This window comes from Cherax quadricarinatus, unplaced genomic scaffold (assembly GCF_038502225.1).
Source record: "Cherax quadricarinatus isolate ZL_2023a unplaced genomic scaffold, ASM3850222v1 Contig684, whole genome shotgun sequence".
Taxonomy (NCBI): Eukaryota; Metazoa; Arthropoda; class Malacostraca; order Decapoda; family Parastacidae; genus Cherax; species Cherax quadricarinatus.
Genome location: NW_027195710.1, coordinates 85,316 through 106,117, shown reverse-complemented (window position 1 = coordinate 106,117; position 20,802 = coordinate 85,316). Strand labels below are relative to the sequence as shown.

Genomic DNA, 20,802 nt, shown 5'->3' with positions numbered 1-20,802 from the left:
CACCTCAATCATATCCCCCCTAATTCTACGTCTTTCTAGAGAGTGCAGTTTCAGGGCCCTTAGTCTATCCTCATAGGGAAGGTTTCTGATACATGGGATCAACTTTGTCATCCTCCTTTGTACATTTTCCAGAGAATTTATATCCATTCTGTAATACGGTGACCAAAACTGTGCAGCATAATCTAAATGAGGCCTAACCAAGGATGTATAGAGTTGAAGAACAACCTGAGGACTCCTATTATTTATGCTTCTTGATATGAAGCCAAGGATTCTATTAGCTTTATTGCGAACACTTATGCACTGTTGTCTTGGTTTCAGATTACTGCTAACCAGAACTCCTAAATCTTTTTCGCAATCCGTAATATTAAGATCCACATTATTTAGTTTATATGTGGCATGGTTATTGTCCTGTCCAACATTTAGAACTTTGCATTTGTCTATATTAAACTGCATCTGCCACTTCTCCGACCACTGCATCAGTCTATTCAAATCTTCCTGGAGTGCTCGAATGTCCTCGTCAGAATGAATTCGACGGCCTATTTTGGTGTCATCGGCAAACTTGCCGATGTCGCTCTTTATGCCCTCATCTATGTCGTTTATGTAGATTGTGAACAGCAGGGGGCCCAACACTGACCCCTGTGGAACACCGCTCGTGACGCTTCCCCACTCTGATTTCTCCCCATTTATGCAAACTCTCTGCTGCCTATTTGTCAACCATGCCTCTATCCAGGAAAAAATTTCTCCTATTCTATGTGCTTTAATTTTCCTCAATAGTCTCTGATGTGGGACCCTGTCAAAAGCCTTACTGAAGTCCATATACACAATATCATATTCATTACCATGATCTACCTCCTCAAATACCTTAGTGAAAAAAGTTAATAAATTCGTAAGGCAGGAACGCCCCTTTGTAAAACCATGCTGAGATTCGTTGATTAATTTATGCTTTTCAAGGTGGCTACGAACTGCCTCGGCAATTATTGATTCCATAAATTTTCCCACTATGGAGGTTAGGCTTATTGGTCTATAGTTCGAAGCTATGGACCTGTCACCTGTTTTGAAAATAGGTATCACATTTGCCATTTTCCACTTATCTGGCACCATGCCAGTTTGTAGTGATATGTTGAAAAGATTAGCCAAAGGTGTGCTAAGCTCCTCTTTACATTCCTTTAGAACCCTTGCATACAGTTCATCAGGGCCTGGGGATTTGTTAGGTTTTAATTTATCTATTTGCCTAAGGACCATGTCACTTGTGACCCTAATAGTGCACAGTTTATTATCGTCCTGTTCTACATAATTTATCATTACTGGAATATCGCTGGTATCCTCCTGTGTAAAAACTGAGAGGAAGTATGTGTTAAAAATTCTACACATTTCCTTATCACTGTCAGTGAGCTGACCCGAGGAACTTTTGAGTGGGCCTATCTTGTCCCTGATCTTACTTCTGTATACCTGAAAGAATCCTTTTGGGTTAGTCTTCGATTCTCTTGCAACTTTAACCTCATAATCTCTTTTTGCTTTTCTAATTCCCTTTTTTATTTCTCTCTTTAACTGAATATATCGATTTCTCAATTGCCCCTCTCCTCTTTTGATTTGCCTATATATGCCTCTCTTTTGACCAATCAGATATTTTAATCTATTGTTCATCCATTTAGGATCATTTTTGTTTGATCTGATTTCCCTATTTGGAACATAATTTGACTGAGCAGCTAGAACTATGCCCTGGAAAGCATCATATCGGCAACCATCACCACCTACCTGACCCTTAGTCAGGTCATTCCAGTTCAGCCCACCTAAGTAATTTTTCAGTCCTATGAAATCAGCCAAGCGAAAGTTAGGGACGGAGACTTGATTGCCATTATTAGGGGAATTCCATGATATATTAAAACTGAGTGATTTGTGATCACTTTCCCCAAGCTCATCATTAACCTCAAGATTATTAATTAGTGTTTCCCTACTGGCAAGAACCAAGTCAAGGAGGTTATTTCCCCTAGTTGGCTCTGTCACAAACTGTTTTAAAAAACAATCCTGGATCGTATCAAGAAAGTCACCTGACTCTAAATTTCCTGTCAAATTGCTCCAGTCAATCTGTCTATAGTTGAAATCTCCCATTAGCACAACATTTTCGTATGTAGATGCCTTACGAATTTCGTCCCATAGAAGTTTACTGCACTCCCTATCAAGATTTGGGGCCCTGTAAATCACACCCAAAATTAGTTTTTCTCGGCCCTCGAGAAGCTGTAACCAAACAGATTCAGTGGCTGACGCTTCTAATTTAATATCTTGTCTAACACAACAATTTAAATTGTCTCTGACATACATCGCTACTCCACCACCTTTCCTGTTGACCCTGTCAGTGTGGAATAATTTATAGCCTTGTATGTGACATTCAGAGGGCATCTCTCTATCTTTCAGATTAAGCCAGGTCTCTGTTATAGCAATAATATCTATGTTTCCTGCACTTGCAATTAATCTTAGCTCATCTATCTTATTTCTTACACTCCTGCTATTAGTATAGTAAACCTTAAGGGAGCTAGTCCCTTGCTGCCCTCTGCTGTCCCCCTTTGTTTGCTGACCTGATCTATTGTCTTTATTTATAACTTCATGCTGAATGCCTTTTATACATTTACTGTTTCCAACCCAAGTGTTGCAACCTGCTTGTTTCCCACACACACCCATACCTCTATCTTCCTTCAGTTTAAAATCATATATATATATATATATATATATATATATATATATATATATATATATATATATTTATTTATATATATATATAAATATATATATATATATATATATATATATATATATATATATATATATATATATATATATATATATATATATATATATATCTATATATATATATATATATATATATATGTCGTGCCGAATAGGCAGAACTTGCGATCTTGGCTTAAATAGCAACGCTCATCTTCCCATACAAGACAAGTGAAAATTTGTGTATGCAATAATTTCGCCAAAATCATTCTGAACCTAACGAAAAAAATATATTGATTGTGTTTGTTTAGTACTAAATTATTGTAAACGTATTTAAAACATATTTAGTTGGGTTAGGTTAATATAAATTGTTCTTCTTATAATAAGGTTGGGTAAGTTTTCTAAGATTCTTTTGGTGCAAAATTAAAAACTTTTATATTAACATTAATGAAAAAAATATATCTTTAAACGCATAAGAGAAAATTTCAGAAAGGACTTAATTTTAAATGAGTTCTTGCTAATTAACCAGTTATATATATATATATATATATATATATATATATATATATATATATATATATATATATATATATATATATATATATATATATATATATATATATATATATATATATATATATATATATATTTTCTTCTTTCAACATACCAGCCATATCCCACCGAGATAAGGTGGCCCAAAAGAAAAAACTAAAGTTTCTCCTTTTATATTTAGTAATATATACAGGAGAAGGGGTTACTAGCCCCTTGCTCCCGGCATTTTAGTCGCCTCTTACGACACGCATATCTTACAGAGGAAGAATTCTGTTCCACTTCCCCATGGAGATAAGAGGAAATAAACAAGAACAAGAATTAGAAAGAAAATAGAAGTAGGACCTTCTCCTTCAACACTCTAACCTCAGATTTCAAAACACTGCAGAAGCAAGCAATGGCTTTGTAATCCTCCACACTAATCCCCAAAGCTAGAACTATGCTCTGAAAAACGTCATAACAGCAACCATCAAAACCTACCTGACCCATAGTCAGATCATTCCAGTTCAGCCCTCCCAGGTAATTTCTCAGTCCCATGAAGTCGGCCAAGTGGAAATCTGGGACAGAGACCACAAGTAACCCGCTCATAGGATACTGAAACTGGTTAATGGTCCTAGTAGGATTGATATGTCGTAATAGGTTCCATGTGTCCTATATATGGGTGTTGTGTACAAATTGGTTAAGTTAGGGTTGAATTAATTATGCATTGCAAACCTGAATATTTTTCTGTAGATGGCATTGCTAATGGAAAGGACACCCAACATATCATTTATTTAATATATTTGCTTAACTGTGTTAGCAGATCATAATTCTAATTTAAAAATACTTCTTCAACGGAGCCTTGGTAAAGACTGCATTAAAATAAAAGCTAAACAATTTCTCAATGGGTACGTTTATATTATTCAATCTTTCAATAAAACTCTGATTGACAACTATGTGTGATTTAGAAGAATGATGCTTAGCCAGTCATTTTATTAATTTATGTCACAGAATTAACATTAAGGTACTAATAACTGGTTATAAGTTAAGTGTTTAATCATTACCTTATTCAACTTATAATTACATAGTTATGTCTGTGAATAAAAGCATTATTAAACCTGTTCTTTCTCCTTCATGCCAAGAAGGAACAAGTACATAAAATGTCTAAATGCTGGTGTTGGGTAGAAACTTACTGTAGGCTGGAGTGAGTTGCCACAACTGTGTATCCCACAATAGCAGTGCTGTGTTTTGTTATGTACTCGATTGTGACTACAAAACATATTTCGACAATTTCAAACTAATGTGTAAGTGTAACTAATTATGTAAGAACGTGAAGTGTTGAATGAAACTTTGGTGAATTGTTTCCAGACTATAACATGTCTGAATGATACATCAGTTTCAGCACGATAATTCGCGCTTAAGTCAATGGAAATTTCTATAAAACGTTTGGTTGTAGAATTCTTAGTAGTAGTCAAGACAGTCGACGTCAGTCTAGTAGCGAGATTATTGAAGGTTAGTTAATACCTCCTGATGAGGTTAACTCACTCCTTCATACCAAGTGACGTGGTCATGTGATATGCTGACTCTCTGTCTTACTGAATGAAGTTATACATAAAATTGGTATCCAAGTTTTTCGGCATTTTTGGGTATAATGAGTGAAGAGAAAGTTCTCAAACAGAACTTGCCAGACATGCTCCAGTAATCCTACTGCAGTGCTCCTCTCTTCTTTTGTTCTTATATAACTAGTATGTAAATTCTGACGTGGTGGTTCCTGCTGGTTCCTAATTAGGCCTGAGATTCAACTAAAAAAATATTAAAATAAATAAATTTATGTAATTTAAAACGTGAGAGAATCTGCAGCCTATAAAATGTATTAACTGTTTACTTCATTAAAAGAAAATTATAAATATCAGCGGAGTTTGTGATTTTTGTTGTTGGTTGTCAGGTGTGGCTGCTGAACCAGATCCCGGGTCCCAAAGGTCTTCCAATACTGGGTAATGCACTCTACCTCTATGTGGATCCACCAGGTAAGATACCTTCCCTGATACATAAATACCAAAGTAAAAGAATAATAGAATATAAATACTGAGGTTTCCCCATTTTGATTTTGTTTAGTGGCGTTTTTTGGCTGAGTTTAGGTATTTAATAATGAGTTGTTGCAACTTATGATAATGTGCATCTTATTTCTTTCTATATGATATTTTCATAGCTAGAATCTTTGCTTCCATGTCCATATTATTTAAAACAATAAAAATGCTTTTCAGTCAAAAATTATGATTTTTTTTTTTACCTTTGTTTATCTCAGAGTTCTTCCAGAGAACCTTGAAGGTGACCGAGTACGGTGAAGTTGCCAGGTTGTGGATGGCCCATAATCCTTACTGTTTACTAAGCAGCGCCAAGGCAGCAGAGGTAATTTTAATTTAGCCAAAGTTTGAATGTGGTAGTTACTGTAAAGAATGAAAATGCTACTAAAATCGTAGATCTGGATAAGGACCTTGGTTTATTTCCTTATGTTAAAAATACAAATAATTCGCATGGATCTGGGGGTAAATATTTTTATGCATTTTCATCCTCTGGGTAGTCATGAAGCAGAATGACCTGGATGACAAAGTAGTGGAGGAAGACTCCATACACTCGCTCACTCTGCAGAAAGGGTAAGGGACGAAAACAGGCCTGGTTTGCTTCAATTTCTATGGTCATTGGCCCCATGGTATATGCAGGGATTTTAAACCAATAACCACACTTGATATAAACTCAGACAGATGCTTTTGGGTCTGCCCAAACTAGGTACACCTGTATGAGGAAATTACATCTGTATTAAAAGACAAGAACACCTATAAAATATCCTTCTCCCAAGGATATCCTTCTGTGAGCATGGTATGACAGCTAGGAAAATAAGATGGATGGTTTGGACAGGGTTGTCTTGGACGACAGTGCTCCTGAGGGTAGTGTTGTCTTGGAGGACAGTGCTCCAGAGGGTAGTGTTGTCTTGGACGACAGTGCTCCTGAGGGTAGTGTTGTCTTGGAGAACAGTGCTCCTGAGGGTGCTCGTGTTGTCCTGGAGGACAGTGCTCCTGAGGGAGCCAGTGCTGTCCGAGAGGACAGTGCTCCTGAGGGTGCTAGTGTTGTCCTGGAGGACAGTGAAATAAAAAAGCAGACATTGGCCGTAGTGATGAAACAAGTAAAGACAACGCTATTCAATTCACAGAGGTACAAAACAGTGATACTGCTGGAGATGGAACAAAAGGGGATGATGCCTCAGATAATAATGTCTACTCATTACCAGTAAAACCTGGCAGAAGCACTGATGCCCATACAGGGTTGATAGATAGGGTCTTCCCACATCTCCAAATTCTAAAACATCTTCGAAGATCAAAACTCCTTCTGCCCCACACTTTACTTTTCCCGCTTCTTACTCTAGTCCTTTACCTCATACCACATCAGTTACCATTGTGAATGTTCATCTGTCCCCACGTATAGTCACTCCCTCTCCTGTTTCCACTCAAGTTTCTTCCCATCAGTATACTGCTAACCTCTTTTTGTCTTCCCTTTCTTTGACAACTACCGAAGTCTCTCCATTCTTTACAAAGTCTTCACCATTTGGCTCTGACACCATGCTTCCTCCATTTTCCTTGTCAGCTGAAACGAAGCAAGTCTTCTCTGTGTTTTTTAAGGAGACAAAACCGGTGATGGACACTGACCCACCTACTAGAACTTCACATTCACACCTTCTACATTTAATTCTACATAACATCTTTCTTCTCAGAGTTCCCGTAATTTCCCGCTTCTCCTACACGTCGACTTTACAGACCTTCCTAGTCCGTAAACAATTCCATCTTACTGTTACTGTTATACTTCTAACCACATATCATGATTTTCTTACAGTGGAATATTAGAAGACTTAGGGGTAATTGAGGAGAGGTTAAGGAGTTGCTCTCCAAGTTTTTTTTCGTTATGTGTCTGTTTACATGAACTAAAATAGAGCTCCGCTGTTGTCCTCTCCATCTTAGGCTGTTATATTGTGATCACCAGATCCTTGTCCCGATAGGATATATAATGAAAGTGTACTTCTTCTGATCTCCGATATACCATAGTTTCAGATTTTTATTCATACTTTTTTGCATTACAAGTGGTTTACAGTCGGCTCTTCGTATCTTTCTTTTTTCCCTCACTCATTTTGACCCTCATACTCAAATTCTTTTATGCATAGCTGTTCTTCAACTTCGCTTGACTTTACTTGGTCTGGAGTACACCAGATCTACATGTCAGCGATCAATTTCCCATGCTCCTTACTTCCCATTCTAATTTCTGATTTCTTAGCTCACGTTGACATTTAAAACGAATTGATTGGGCCCTATACTCTCATACTGCAGAACTTGTTTAACTTGCACATATATAACTTGTCCATATATCTCAAGAGCTCCGTCTGTGCCCCTAGTTTCTTTCCTCCAAAACTTCCAGAGAGTTTGTACCTTTCGATTTTACCTCTAGCATAGAGAATTATTTAATGAAACTTTTTTTTTGCTTTGTGAACTTGAGTCAACGTTTACCACTTGCTGACCGTCGGCAGCTGGGACTGATGACATTCCTATTTGTATGTTTCAACATTTACATCGAATGGCCCACGTCATTCTCTTACGTCTCTATAATCTCGGAACCATAATAACACGATTGCAAAGAAACCACAGAACGGGTGACTGACTCTTAATAAGCCAGGCCAGTGCGCAAGTCACTTGGCCAGTTGGCTACAACCTAGATGGACGAATCTGCTGGCCGAGTACCCCTTACACACTGGCCTAGAGTTTTAAGATTCACTCGCCATGGGTTGAAACCCCCATCCGTTCAGTGGTTTCTTTATTATTATTTGGTCGCAAGGGGTTCTTCCTCGTCCATTGAAAACTGTCATTGTTCTACGCTTTCATAAGCCAGGTATTTCGGGTCATGATGCATCTGCCTATCAACCCATTGCTTTTACTAGTGCAGTTTGGAAGTTGTTATAACGTCTGGTAAATAAACATTTGTGGTATTTGGAGAAGGTTGATTGTCTTTCTCTTCATCAATTTGGCATTTGTAGGTGCAAATCCACTATCGAGCCGTTACTCCGTTGAGAAAGCACTTGGTTATTGCTGCCTTTTTTTTTTTTTTTGATCTCGCAAAAACGTAAAACACTACTTGATCTTATAACATCTTGGCCCAAGCACATTAGTTCGTCGAGACTACGTGCCGTTTTACCTTAAGAATTTCTTGACTGAGAGACATTTCTGTGTCCGGGTTAATAATATGATTTACTCCTGACTTTGTCCAACCTGAAGGTGTCCTTCAGGGTTGTCTTTTTAGTACCATATTTATCTACTTGATATCAATGACTGCTTCTGTTCTCCAGTCTGATATTTGGTCGTCACTTGATGTCGATAATTTTACTATAGGATGTGCCGGTACTGTCACATAGTAGCAGTCTCTCCAGAATGCTAGTGTTCTCATTTTGGCCACTACTCATTGTGGTTTTTTCTATCCCTGAAATACATCAGATTACTTTTACAAGATGATCTCTAATACCGCGTTATACCTTTATTGTTCTCTTACTTAAAAGGGCACATGTGCAACTAATTCCACATTTTGTTGTAGCAACGTTTCGCTCTCCAGGAGCTTTGATAAACAGTTACAAACAATACAGGAACACACGGGGTATATATAGGTAGGCGAAACGTTTCAACAATAAAGTTATCCAACAGTTGCACATGTGTCTCAATCATCAACTTGTGGGTATTTTACACCATTTTCAATAAAAAAGGAACCATATGGAAATTATTTACAAGGTGGGATGTATATATAGTATGTAAATAATTAGTTTATCTTTAAATATTTAGATAATAGATAAAAATCAACTTCAAACTGCAATATTAAATAATTTTAAGTATCCCCGAAGGTGATACTTATTGCCATAATTTCTTCAAACTTTTTTCTTTTCTTTCGCTCATAATTCAATAAAGTCTTATGCGATCGGCTTAAGAATAATGCATTGCTTATGGACGGTAATTTGGGCCAAATTATTGAAACACTTACCAAGTTCAGGTGACCTGTGACCAAAGTTGATGAGCTCTTTCCCATGATTCTGCAATGGATCACATAACTTCAACAACTTTCAGTGGGATAAATACTGAAGTTCAGAAAAAAGTGTTGATAACAGAAGTGACAGAATTTCAAGGTGCAAATTTGACTATTTGATTTGTAAAATTGTAAAATTTTCAGTTAAATCTTGTTAAATAAATAGTCGTTAACTTCAGAACAAATTCAATATTAATCACAGACGTTCATTATGGCCTCGATAATACTCGTTATATTTTGTTTATGGGTAAACTTGTCAATGTTGTAAAATAGTGAAAGATCCTGGAATCGTTGAACTCCATATCATGACTGGTGAACGCCTCTTATAACTGGCTTCAAATGTTCAACATTGATGTGCACTTCTGAACACAAGATTCGCGCTGTTTTTAGGTAGCATAAGTTAAAATTTACCAATTCAGATGCTGCACTATGTTAAGAGGATGAAAACCCATAAGTTTATTATGAGTTGGTACAAGTTTGAAATTTGACATAAACTGCTAAACAATTTATAATCGCTGGAATCAGATAAATTACAGGAGAATGTCTTCTCTGATCAGGTTGAAACTTTTAACTTTGGTGATATTTATTATAAGATAATTTTGAGCTGAGTAAATTTTAATTTGTCAGTTTTATTAAATAAATTGTTTTCCCTGTGATACCTAAATAATGCCTGTTCTGATCAGCTTCAACCCCTAAATGTTGATGTATTGTAATTCCAGATAATTTTGGTAAAGATATTGGCTTGTGTTTGCGCCAATTTGCCTCCCAAAATTAAATTTAATTGAATTTTCTTTAAAAATATTAATATAACATTATTTTATACAATTATATGACATTTAAGAGAGAATATGATGAAGTTTAATAGTCATTTATTATGATTTATGAATTAAAATAACTTTAAGATTCAATAAATCGTAATAAGATGAATTAAAACAGATAAGGTAACAGGTGGAACTTGAATCCTGCCCAAGTGACCCCTGAAACTAACACCATAAATGTAGGTTTTTAAAGCTGAATCCCACGCCATTGTGGCTGTGTTGAACTCTAGCTCACTGGACTCTGAGTTTTAGGATTCATTTGCCATGGGTTCACATTCCACTAGTTCCGTTATTTGTTTTCAATTGTGTTATTACGATTTGGTGAGTCATGATTGAGGTTTAGAGTTTTCCACAGCCACGCTGGTGTGGGATTCATCTGTAAAAACCTGTATTTGTGGTCACAGTGGTGGCCCAGGGTAACTTCCCTATTGTGAATGAAAATACCCCTTGTTGGATGAATCTTATAAAAGCCAGGTGGCCCAGTGGTTAGCGCTCTGGCCTGTGAGTTTTAAGTCTCACTTACCATGGCTTTAAGCTCCAACAGTTACCTGCTTCAAAGACTTCCTCGACTTTCATATTTTCGGAATATTCTGAGCAGCACATTTTTCTTATCTCCAAAATATTTGTTTAACACTTGAGAACATCTTAGTGACTTGTCTTCACATATTTAACACTGACTTATTATTGTATATGTAGAGCAAAATTCATGGGACTATTTACACTTGTTGGTGTACTACACACAATGTTATATTGTAATGTTTGTTTCTGAGTTAAAACTGCAGGAAGTCTCTTCTGATCGCATACAAAACTTCATTAGTCATGTATCCTACTTACAAGTGTTGGTATTGTTAATTTTGTAGGTACTTCCCATGGTGTGTGTAGGTACTTTTCATGTTGTGTGTAGGTACTTTCCATGGTGTGAGTAGGTACTTTCCATGGTGTGTGCAGGTACTTCCCATGGTGTGTGTAGGTACTTTCCATGGTATGAGTAGGTACTTTCCATGGTGTGAGTAGGTACTTTCCATGGTGTGAGTAGGTACTTCCCATGGTGTGTGTAGGTACTTTCCATGGTATGTGTAGGTACTTTCCATGGTGTGAGTAGGTACTTCCCATGGAGTGTGTAGGTACTTCCCATGGTGTGTGTAGGTACTTCCCATGGTGTGTGTAGGTACGTCCCATGGTGTGTGTAGGTACTTTCCATGTTGTGTGTAGGTACTTTCCATGGTGTGAGTAGGTACTTTCCATGGTGTGAGTAGGTACTTCCCATGGTGTGTGTAGGTGCTTTCCGTGGTATGTGCAGCTACTTTCCATGGTGTGAGTAGGTACTTCCCATGGTGTGTGTAGGTACTTCCCATTGTGTGTGTAGGTACTTCCCATGGTGTGTGTAAGTACTTCCCATGGTGTGTGTAGGTACTTTCCATGTTGTGTGTAGGTACTTTCCATGGTGTGAGTAGGTACTTTCCATGGTGTGAGTAGGTACTTCCCATGGTGCGTGTAGGTACTTTCCATGTTGTGTGTAGGTACTTTCCATGGTGTGTGTAGGTACTTCCCATGGTGTGTGTAGGTATTTTCCATGGTGTCTGTAGGTACTTTCCATCGCTATTGGGCCGTGCGGACGTGCTGCGCAGTAGCTCCTGATTGAGTTGGCTTTTGCGCAGTGTTGACGTGTACTTGGCTCTGTGAAGACCTGTTTGTGCGCTCTCTAGAATTGAAGCAAGATGCCCTCCATCGAGCAACTTTACCAACAGCTTAAGGAAGAATTGAGGTTGGCGAATATGGAAATTCGGCAACTGACTGAGGAAAACAAAAAGATTCGGAGTAGTCCTCCTGTTTTGAGTCCTCAGGTCAAGAAGGGAAACTGGTCAGTGGTTGGACAGCAGGGAAAGAAGTTGACGATCAAGAAGACGAATGGAAAGGTAGAAACGATGAAGAAGAAAGAGACTGCCGTGGAAACTGTTGTGGAAACATCCAATACATTCTCAGTGCTACCCGACGAATGTGAGTCTACTACTGGGAACGTCACGACGAAAGACATTAAGGAAGGTAAGAATATTGTTGTTGTTGGGGATAGCCAAGTTAGGTATATGGATAGGGCGTTCTGCTTGAAGGACAGGAGTAGGAGACAGAGAGTTTGCTTTCCTGGGACTGGGATGGAGGATATTGTTAGCCGTCTGGATGACATCATGAGAGGTAATGGGAGCAATCCTATTATCTGTCTCAGTGCTGGAGGCAACGATGTTGGCAGACGTAGGAGTGAGGACCTGATTAGCAGGTATAGGTCAGCAATAGAAATAATTAGAAGTAAGGGTGGGAACCCTCTCATATGTGGTATTTTGCCAAGGAGGGGAGTTGGAAATGAATGGTTGTCCAGGGCAATTGGTGTCAATTGCTGGCTGGACAAATACTGTAAGGAAAATGCGGTAACATTCATTGACAACTGGGACCTCTTCTATGGCAGAAATGACATGTATGCTAGGGATGGGGTTCACTTATCTAGGTGTGGGGTGGGAGCACTGGCAACTGCAGTGGAGGGAGCAGTTAGGACTTTAAACTAGGAATAGTTAGTGGTATGGGTTTTGGCAGGAAAACAGTGAAGTCCCAGTGTAGTAATATTACGAGTTCTAGGGGAACTAGTAATAATAAGAACGAGATAGATATTGAAAAGCCAGGGACCTTGGGTGATAAGGGCAGTAATAGGTTTAGTAGAAAAATAGAAATGAGCAGGAAGGGTAAAGAGAAAGGAGAGTCTTTCAATGTTTATTATGCAAATTGCCGTAGTGCTAGGAATAAGATGGACGAGTTGAGATTAGTTGCTAGTGTAGGTAACATTGATGTATTTGCTTTAACTGAGACGTGGTTTAATTCAAAAAGTCGGGACATGCCTGCGGAATGTCATATTCAGGGTTATAAATTGTTCCAAGAAGATAGAAGTATTGGGAGGGGGGGTGGGGTGGCATTGTATGTCCGAGATCGCTTGAACTGTTGCATAAAAACGGGTATTAAGTCTGAAGTAATACATACAGAGTCTGTTTGGATAGAATTTTCAGAGGGGCCTGAAAAACTGATTTTAGGAGTGATATACCGTCCCCCAAACTTAGATAGGGACCAAGGGAAACTACTATGGGAGGAAATTGTTAAGGCCACAAGGCACGATAATGTAGTAATTCTAGGAGACTTTAACTTTAGTCATGTTGATTGGAATTTCTTGACTGGGAATTTAGAATCATACAACTTCTTAGAAGTATTTCAGGATTGTTTTTTGAAGCAGTTTGTGACAGAACCTACAAGGGGAAATAACCTGCTTGACTTAGTTATGGCAAACAATGAATCCCTTGTTAATAATTTAGAAATTTCAGAGGAACTGGGTGCTAGCGACCACAAATCAATTACATTTAGCATTGAATGGAAGTACGATAGTAGCGATAACTCAGTAACAGTCCCAGATTTTCGCTTAGCAGATTACGATGGGCTTAGAGAACACTTATCATCTGTTGACTGGGGTAACGAAGAGAGCTATCAATATGACAGTTTTCTGAACACTATACATGCTGCTCAAAGAGCGTTTATCCCATATAAAGAAATTAGATCAAATAGAAATGACCCAAAATGGATGAATAATAGGCTCAATTATCTACTAGGGCATAAGAAAGGAATTTATAGGCATATCAAAAGAGGTGAGGGTCATCTTATGAATCAGTATATTGACATTAAGAGGGACATTAAAAAGGGGATAAGAAAAGCTAAAAGGGACTATGAAATTAAAGTTGCTAGGGATTCTAAAACTAACCCAAAAAGTTTTTTCCAGGTCTATAGAACAAAAGTTAGAGATAAGATAGGTCCCCTTAAAAATAACTATGGGCACCTTACTGACAAAGAGAATGAAATGTGCTTGATTTTAAATAATTATTTTCTCTCAGTTTTTGCACAGGAAGACACTAACAATATTCCAGTAATTAATATTTACAGTGGGGTAGAAGAAAAATTATGTAACATCACAGTCACTAGTGAGATGGTTGTGAAGCAGATAGACAGACTGAAGCAAAATAAGTCGCCGGGCCCTGATGAGGTTTTTTCAAGGGTTCTTAAGGAATGCAAAATGGAACTCTGTGAACCATTAACTAATATTTTTAATTTATCTCTTCAAACAGGTGTAGTGTCTGATATGTGGAAGATGGCTAATGTAACTCCTATTTTTAAAACAGGGGACAAGTCGTTACCGTCAAATTACCGCCCAATAAGCCTGACCTCAATTGTAGGCAAATTACTAGAGTCAATTATAGCTGAGATTATAAGAAGCCATCTCGATAAGCATAGCTTGATTAATGATACTCAGCATGGATTCACAAGAGGCCGGTCTTGTCTAACTAATTTATTAACTTTCTTCAGTAAAGCTTTTGAGGCTGTTGACCACAATAAAGAATTTGATATTATTTACTTAGATTTTAGTAAGGCTTTTGATAGAGTCCCGCACCATAGACTGTTAAAGAAAGTGGCAGCTCATGGCATTGGGGGAAAAGTGCTCTCGTGGATCGAGTCATGGCTCACTGACAGGAAGCAGAGAGTGTCCATAAATGGGGTTAAATCCGAGTGGGGATCTGTAACAAGTGGCGTTCCACAGGGATCAGTCTTGGGCCCGTTGTTGTTTATAATATATATCAATGATCTTGATGAGGGAATTACTAGTGATATGAGCAAATTCGCCGATGACACAAAGATAGGTAGGATAATTGATTCAAACGTAGATGTTATGGAACTTCAGGAGGATTTAAACAAACTCTATTCTTGGTCAGAAAAGTGGCAGATGCAGTTCAATGTAGATAAATGCAAGGTTCTGAAGCTTGGGAGTGCCCATAACCCTAGTACTTATAAGTTAAATGATGTAGAACTTAGCCATACAGATTGCGAAAAGGACTTGGGGGTTATGGTGAGCAGCAAACTTAAACCAAGACAGCAATGCCTAAGCGTACGTAATAAGGCAAATAGATTACTGGGATTTATATCAAGAAGTGTAAGCAACAGAAGTCCAGAGGTCATACTGCAGCTTTATACATCATTAGTAAGGCCTCACCTAGATTATGCAGCTCAGTTCTGGTCTCCGTATTACAAAATGGACATAAATTCGTTAGAAAACATTCAGCGTAGGATGACTAAATTAATACATAGCATTAGAAATCTTCCTTATGAAGAAAGATTGAAGACTCTTAAGTTACATTCACTTGTTAGACGAAGAATGAGGGGAGACCTGATCGAAGTGTATAAGTGGAAGATAGGTATTAATAAAGGGGATATTAATAAGGTCTTGAGGATGTCTCTCCAAGAGAGAACCCGCAGTAATGGATTTAAATTAGATAAGTTTAGATTTAGAAAGGACATAGGAAAGTATTGGTTTGGAAATAGGGTAGTTGATGAGTGGAACAGTCTACCTAGTTGGGTTATTGAGGCTGGGACTTTGGGTAGTTTCAAATCTAGGTTGGATAAGTACATGAGTGGGAGGGGTTGGATTTGAGTGGGACTTTCACATCAGAGCTTATTTCTTGGGTGGCATTGAAAATTGGGTTGGGCAAATGTTTTGTTAGTGGGATGAATTGTAAAGGACCTGCCTAGTATGGGCCAGCAGGCCTCCTGCAGTGTTCCTCCTTTCTTATGTTATTATGGTGTGAGTAGGTACTTTCCATGGTGTGAGTAGGTACTTCCCATGGTGTGTGTAGGTACTTTTCATGGTATGTGTAGGTACTTTCCATGGTGTGAGTAGGTACTTCCCATGGTGTGTGTAGGTACTTTATATGTTGTGTGTAGGTACTTTCCATGGTGTGAGTAGGTACTTCCCATTGTGTGTGTAGGTACTTTCCATGGTGTGTGTAGGTACTTTATATGCTGTGTGTAGGTACTTTCCATGGTGTGTGTAGGTATATTCCATGGATAGTGTAGGTACTTTCCGTTGTGTGTGTAGGTACTTTCCATGGTGTGTGTAGGTACTTTCCATGGTGTATGTAGGTACTTTTGATGGAGTGTGTAGGTACTTTCCATGTTGTGTAGGTACTTTCCATGGTGTGTGTGTAGGTACTTTCCATGGTGTGTGTAGGTACTTTCCAGTGTGTGTGTAGGTACTTTCCATGGTGTGTGTAGGTACTTTTGATGGTGTGTGTAGGCAATTTCCATGGTGTGTGTAGGTACTTTCGATGGTGTGTGTAGGAAATTTCCATGGTGTGTGTAGGTACTTTCCATGGTGTGTGTAGCTACTTTCCTTGGAGTGTATAGGTACTTTCCATGGTGTGTGTAGGTACTTTCCATGGTGTGTTTAGGTACTTTTGATGGTGTGTGTAGGTACTTTCCATGTTGTGTGTAGGTACTTTCCATGGTGTGTGTAGGTACATTCCATTGAGTGTATAGGTACTTTCCATGGTGTGTGTAGGTACTTTCCATGGTGTGTGTAGGTACTTTCCTTGGAGTGTGTAGATACTTTCCATGGAGAGTGAAGGTACTTTCCACGGAGTGTGTAGGTACTTCCCATGGTGTGTGTAGGTACTTCCCATGGTGTGTATAGGTACTTTCCATGGAGTGTGTAGGTACTTCCCATGGTGTGTGTAGGTACTTTCCATGGTGTGTGCAGGTACTTTCCATGGTGTGTGTTGGTACTTCCCATGTTGTGTGTAGGTACTTTCCATGGTGTGTGTAGGTACTTTCCATGGTGTGTGCAGGTACTTTCCATGGTGTGTGTTGGTACTTCTCATGGAGTGTGTAGGTACTTTCCATGGTGTGTGTAGGTACTTTCCATGGGTGTGTAGACACTTTCAATGGTGTGTGTAGGTACTTTCCGTGGTGTGTATAGGTACTTCCCATGGTGTGTGTAGGTACTTTCCATGGTGTGTGTAGGTACTTTCCATGGTGTGTGTAGGTACCTTCCATGGTATGTGTGTGTAGCTACGTTCCATATTGTGTGTAGGTACTTTCCGTGGTGTGTGTAGGTACTTTCCATGGTGTGTGTGTAGGTACTTTCCATGGTGTGTGTGTAGGTACTTTCCATGGAGTGTTTAGGTACTTTCCATGGAGTGTGTCGGCACTTTCCATGGTATGTGTAGGTACTTTCCATGGAGTGTGTAGGTACTTTCCATGGTGTGTGTTGGTACTTTCCATGGTGTGTAATGGTACTTTCCATGGAGTGTGTAGGTACTTTTCATGGTATGTGTAGGTACTTTCCATGGAGGGTGTAGGTACTTTTTATGGAGTGTGTAGGTACTTCCCATGGTGTGTGTAGGTACTTTCCATGGTGTGTGTAGGCACTTTCCATGGTGTGTGTAGGTATTTTCCATGGAGTATACAGGTACTTTCCATGGTGTGCGTAGGTACTTTCCATGGAGTGTGTAGGCACTTTCCATGGAGTGTGTAGGTACTTTCCATGGTGTGTGTAGGCACTTTCCATGGAGTGTGTAGGTACTTTCCTTGGAGTGTGTAGGTACTTTCCATGGTGTGTGTAGGCACTTTCCATGGAGTGTGTAGGTACTTTCCATGGAGTGTGTAGGTACTTTCCATGGTGTGTGTAGGTATTTCCGATGGTGTGTGTATTTACTTCCATGGTGTGTGTAGGTACTTTCCATAGTGTGTGTAGGTACTTTCCGTGGTGTGTGTTGGTACTTTCCATGGTGTGTGTTGGTACGTTCCATGGAGTGTGTAGGTACTTTCCATGGAGTGTGTAGGTACTTTCTCTGGTGTGTGTAGGCACTTTCCATGAAGTGTGTAGGTACTTTCCATGGAGTGTGTAGGTACTTTCCATGGTGTGTGTAGGTATTCTCCATGGAGTGTGTAGGTACTCTCCATGGAGTGTGTAGATACTTTCCATGGTGTGTGTAGGTACTTTCCATGGAGTGTGTAGGTACTTTCCACGGAGTGTCTAGGTACTTTCCATGGTGTGTGTAGGTACTTTCCATTGTGTGTGTGTAGGTACTTTCCGTGGAGCGTGTAGGTACTTTCCATGGAGTGTAGGTACTTTCCATGGTGTGTGTAGGTACTTTCCATGGTGTGTGTAGGTACTTTTCATGGTGTGTGTAGGTACTTTCCATGGTGTGTGTGTAGGTACTTTCCATGGTGTGTGTAGGTACTTACCATGGTGTGTGTAGGTACTTTCCATGGTGTGTGTAGGTACATTCCATGGTTTGTGTAGGTACTTTCCATGGTGTGTGTAGGTACTTTCCGTCTCGAAATGGTGTCATAATATTTTACAGCTCATTACTGTATTATTTTGCCTTGACTGTAGTGAGTAACTTTGTATACAAGTAACTGTACTTATCCTTCCTTCCTATGATCAAGTCTCAGTGTTTACCATTCCACAGATGTTATGTGACTCATACTAGTTTAGTATTTTCCAACTTTCCAAATATTAAAATACAAGAAATGTTAATGACATCAATATGTAATGGCTAATTCATCATAAGAAATGGTTGAAACATTTCTTGACTTTAAGCTGCGTAGATGTAAATTTATTGTATTGTTTGTAGTAACTTGAGAATACATCTTCCAGTCAGCTTCCAGTTATTACTGTAGTAACTTGAGAATACATCTTCCAGTCAGCTTCCAGTTATTACTGTAGTAACTTGAGAATACATCTTCCAGTCAGCTTCCAGTTATTACTGTAGTAACTTGAGAATACATCTTCCAGTCAGCTTCCCGTTATTACTGTAGTAACTTGAGAATACGTCTTCCAGTCAGCTTCCAGTTATTACTGTAGTAACTTGAGAATACATCTTCCAGTCAGCTTCCAGTTATTACTGTAGTAACTTGAGAATACATCTTCCAGTCAGCTTCCAGTTATTATTGTAGTAACTTGAGAATACGTCTTCCAGTCAGCTTCCAGTTATTACTGTAGTAACTTGAGAATACATCTTCCAGTCAGCTTCCAGTTATTACTGTAGTAACTTGAGAATACATCTTCCAGTCAGCTTCCAGTTATTACTGTAGTAACTTGAGAATACATCTTCCAGAGAACACATCTTCCAGTCAGCTTCCAGTTATTACTGTAGTAACTTGAGAATACATCTTCCAGTCAGCTTCCAGTTATTACTGTAGTAACTTGAGAATACATCTTCCAGTCAGCTTCCAGTTATTACTGTAGTAACTTGAGACTACATCTTCCAGTGAGCTTCCAGCTTCCAGTTATTACTGTAGTAACTTGAGAATACGTCTTCCAGTCAGCTTCCAGTTATTACTGTAGTAACTTGAGAATACATCTTCCAGTCAGCTTCCAGTTATTACTGTAGTAACTTGAGAATACGTCTTCCAGTCAGCTTCCAGTTATTACTGTAGTAACTTGAGAATACATCTTCCAGTCAGCTTCCAGTTATTACTGTAGTAACTTGAGAATACGTCAGCTTCCAGTCAGCTTCATCTTCCAGTTTCCATTACTGTAGTAACTTGAGAATACATCTTCCAGTCAGCTTCCAGTTATTACTGTAGTAACTTGAGAATACATCTTCCAGTCAGCTTCCAGTTATTACTGTAGTAACTTGAGAATACATCTTCCAGTCAGCTTCCAGTTATTACTGTAGTAACTTGAGAATACATCTTCCAGTCAGCTTCCAGTTATTACTGTAGTAACTTGAGAATACATCTTCCAGTCAGCTTCCAGTTATTACTGTAGTAACTTGAGAATACATCTTCCAGTCAGCTTCCAGTTATTACTGTAGTAACTTGAGAATACATCTTCCAGTCAGCTTCCAGTTATTACTGTAGTAACTTGAGAATACATCTTCCAGTCAGCTTCCAGTTATTACTGTAGTAACTTGAGAATACATCTTCCAGTCAGCTTCCAGTTATTACTGTAGTAACTTGAGAATACATCTTCCAGTCAGCTTCCAGTTATTACTGTAGTAACTTGAGAATACATCTTCCAGTCAGCTTCCAGTTATTACTGTAGTAACTTGAGAATACATCTTCCAGTCAGCTTCCAGTTATTACTGTAGTAACTTGAGAATACATCTTCCAGTCAGCTTCCAGTTATTACTGTAGTAACTTGAGAATACATCTTCCAGTCAGCTTCCAGTTATTACTGTAGTAACTTGAGAATACATCTTCCAGTCAGCTTCCAGTTATTACTGTAGTAACTTGAGAATACATCTTCCAGTCAGCTTCCAGTTATTACTGTAGTAACTTGAGAATACATCTTCCAGTCAGCTTCCAGTTATTACTGTAGTAACTTGAGAATACATCTTCCAGTCAGCTTCCAGTTATTACTGTAGTAACTTGAGAATACATCTTCCAGTCAGCTTCCAGTTATTACTGTAGTAACTTGAGAATACATCTTCCAGTCAGCTTCCAGTTATTACTGTAGTAACTTGAGAATACATCTTCCAGTCAGCTTCCAGTTATTACTGTAGTAACTTGAGAATACATCTTCCAGTCAGCTTCCAGTTATTACTGTAGTAACTTGAGAATACATCTTCCAGTCAGCTTCCAGTTATTACTGTAGTAACTTGAGAATACATCTTCCAGTCAGCTTCCAGTTATTACTGTAGTAACTTGAGAATACATCTTCCAGTCAGCTTCCAGTTATTACTGTAGTAACTTGAGAATACATCTTCCAGTCAGCTTCCAGTTATTACTGTAGTAACTTGAGAATACATCTTCCAGTCAGCTTCCA

General features: G+C 38.6%; 1 protein-coding gene across 1 annotated transcript in view; it reads left to right on the top strand.

Annotated features, from left to right (window-relative positions):
* LOC138851464 (cytochrome P450 4c3-like) overlaps nucleotides 1-20,802 on the top strand; it is a 96,458-nt gene that overhangs the window by 37,010 nt on the left and 38,646 nt on the right. The window contains exons 3-4 of the mRNA XM_070080616.1: nucleotides 5,195-5,276; nucleotides 5,555-5,658. Of these exons, the coding sequence (XP_069936717.1) occupies nucleotides 5,195-5,276; nucleotides 5,555-5,658 (186 nt within the window). The remainder of the gene's footprint in view (nucleotides 1-5,194; nucleotides 5,277-5,554; nucleotides 5,659-20,802) is intronic.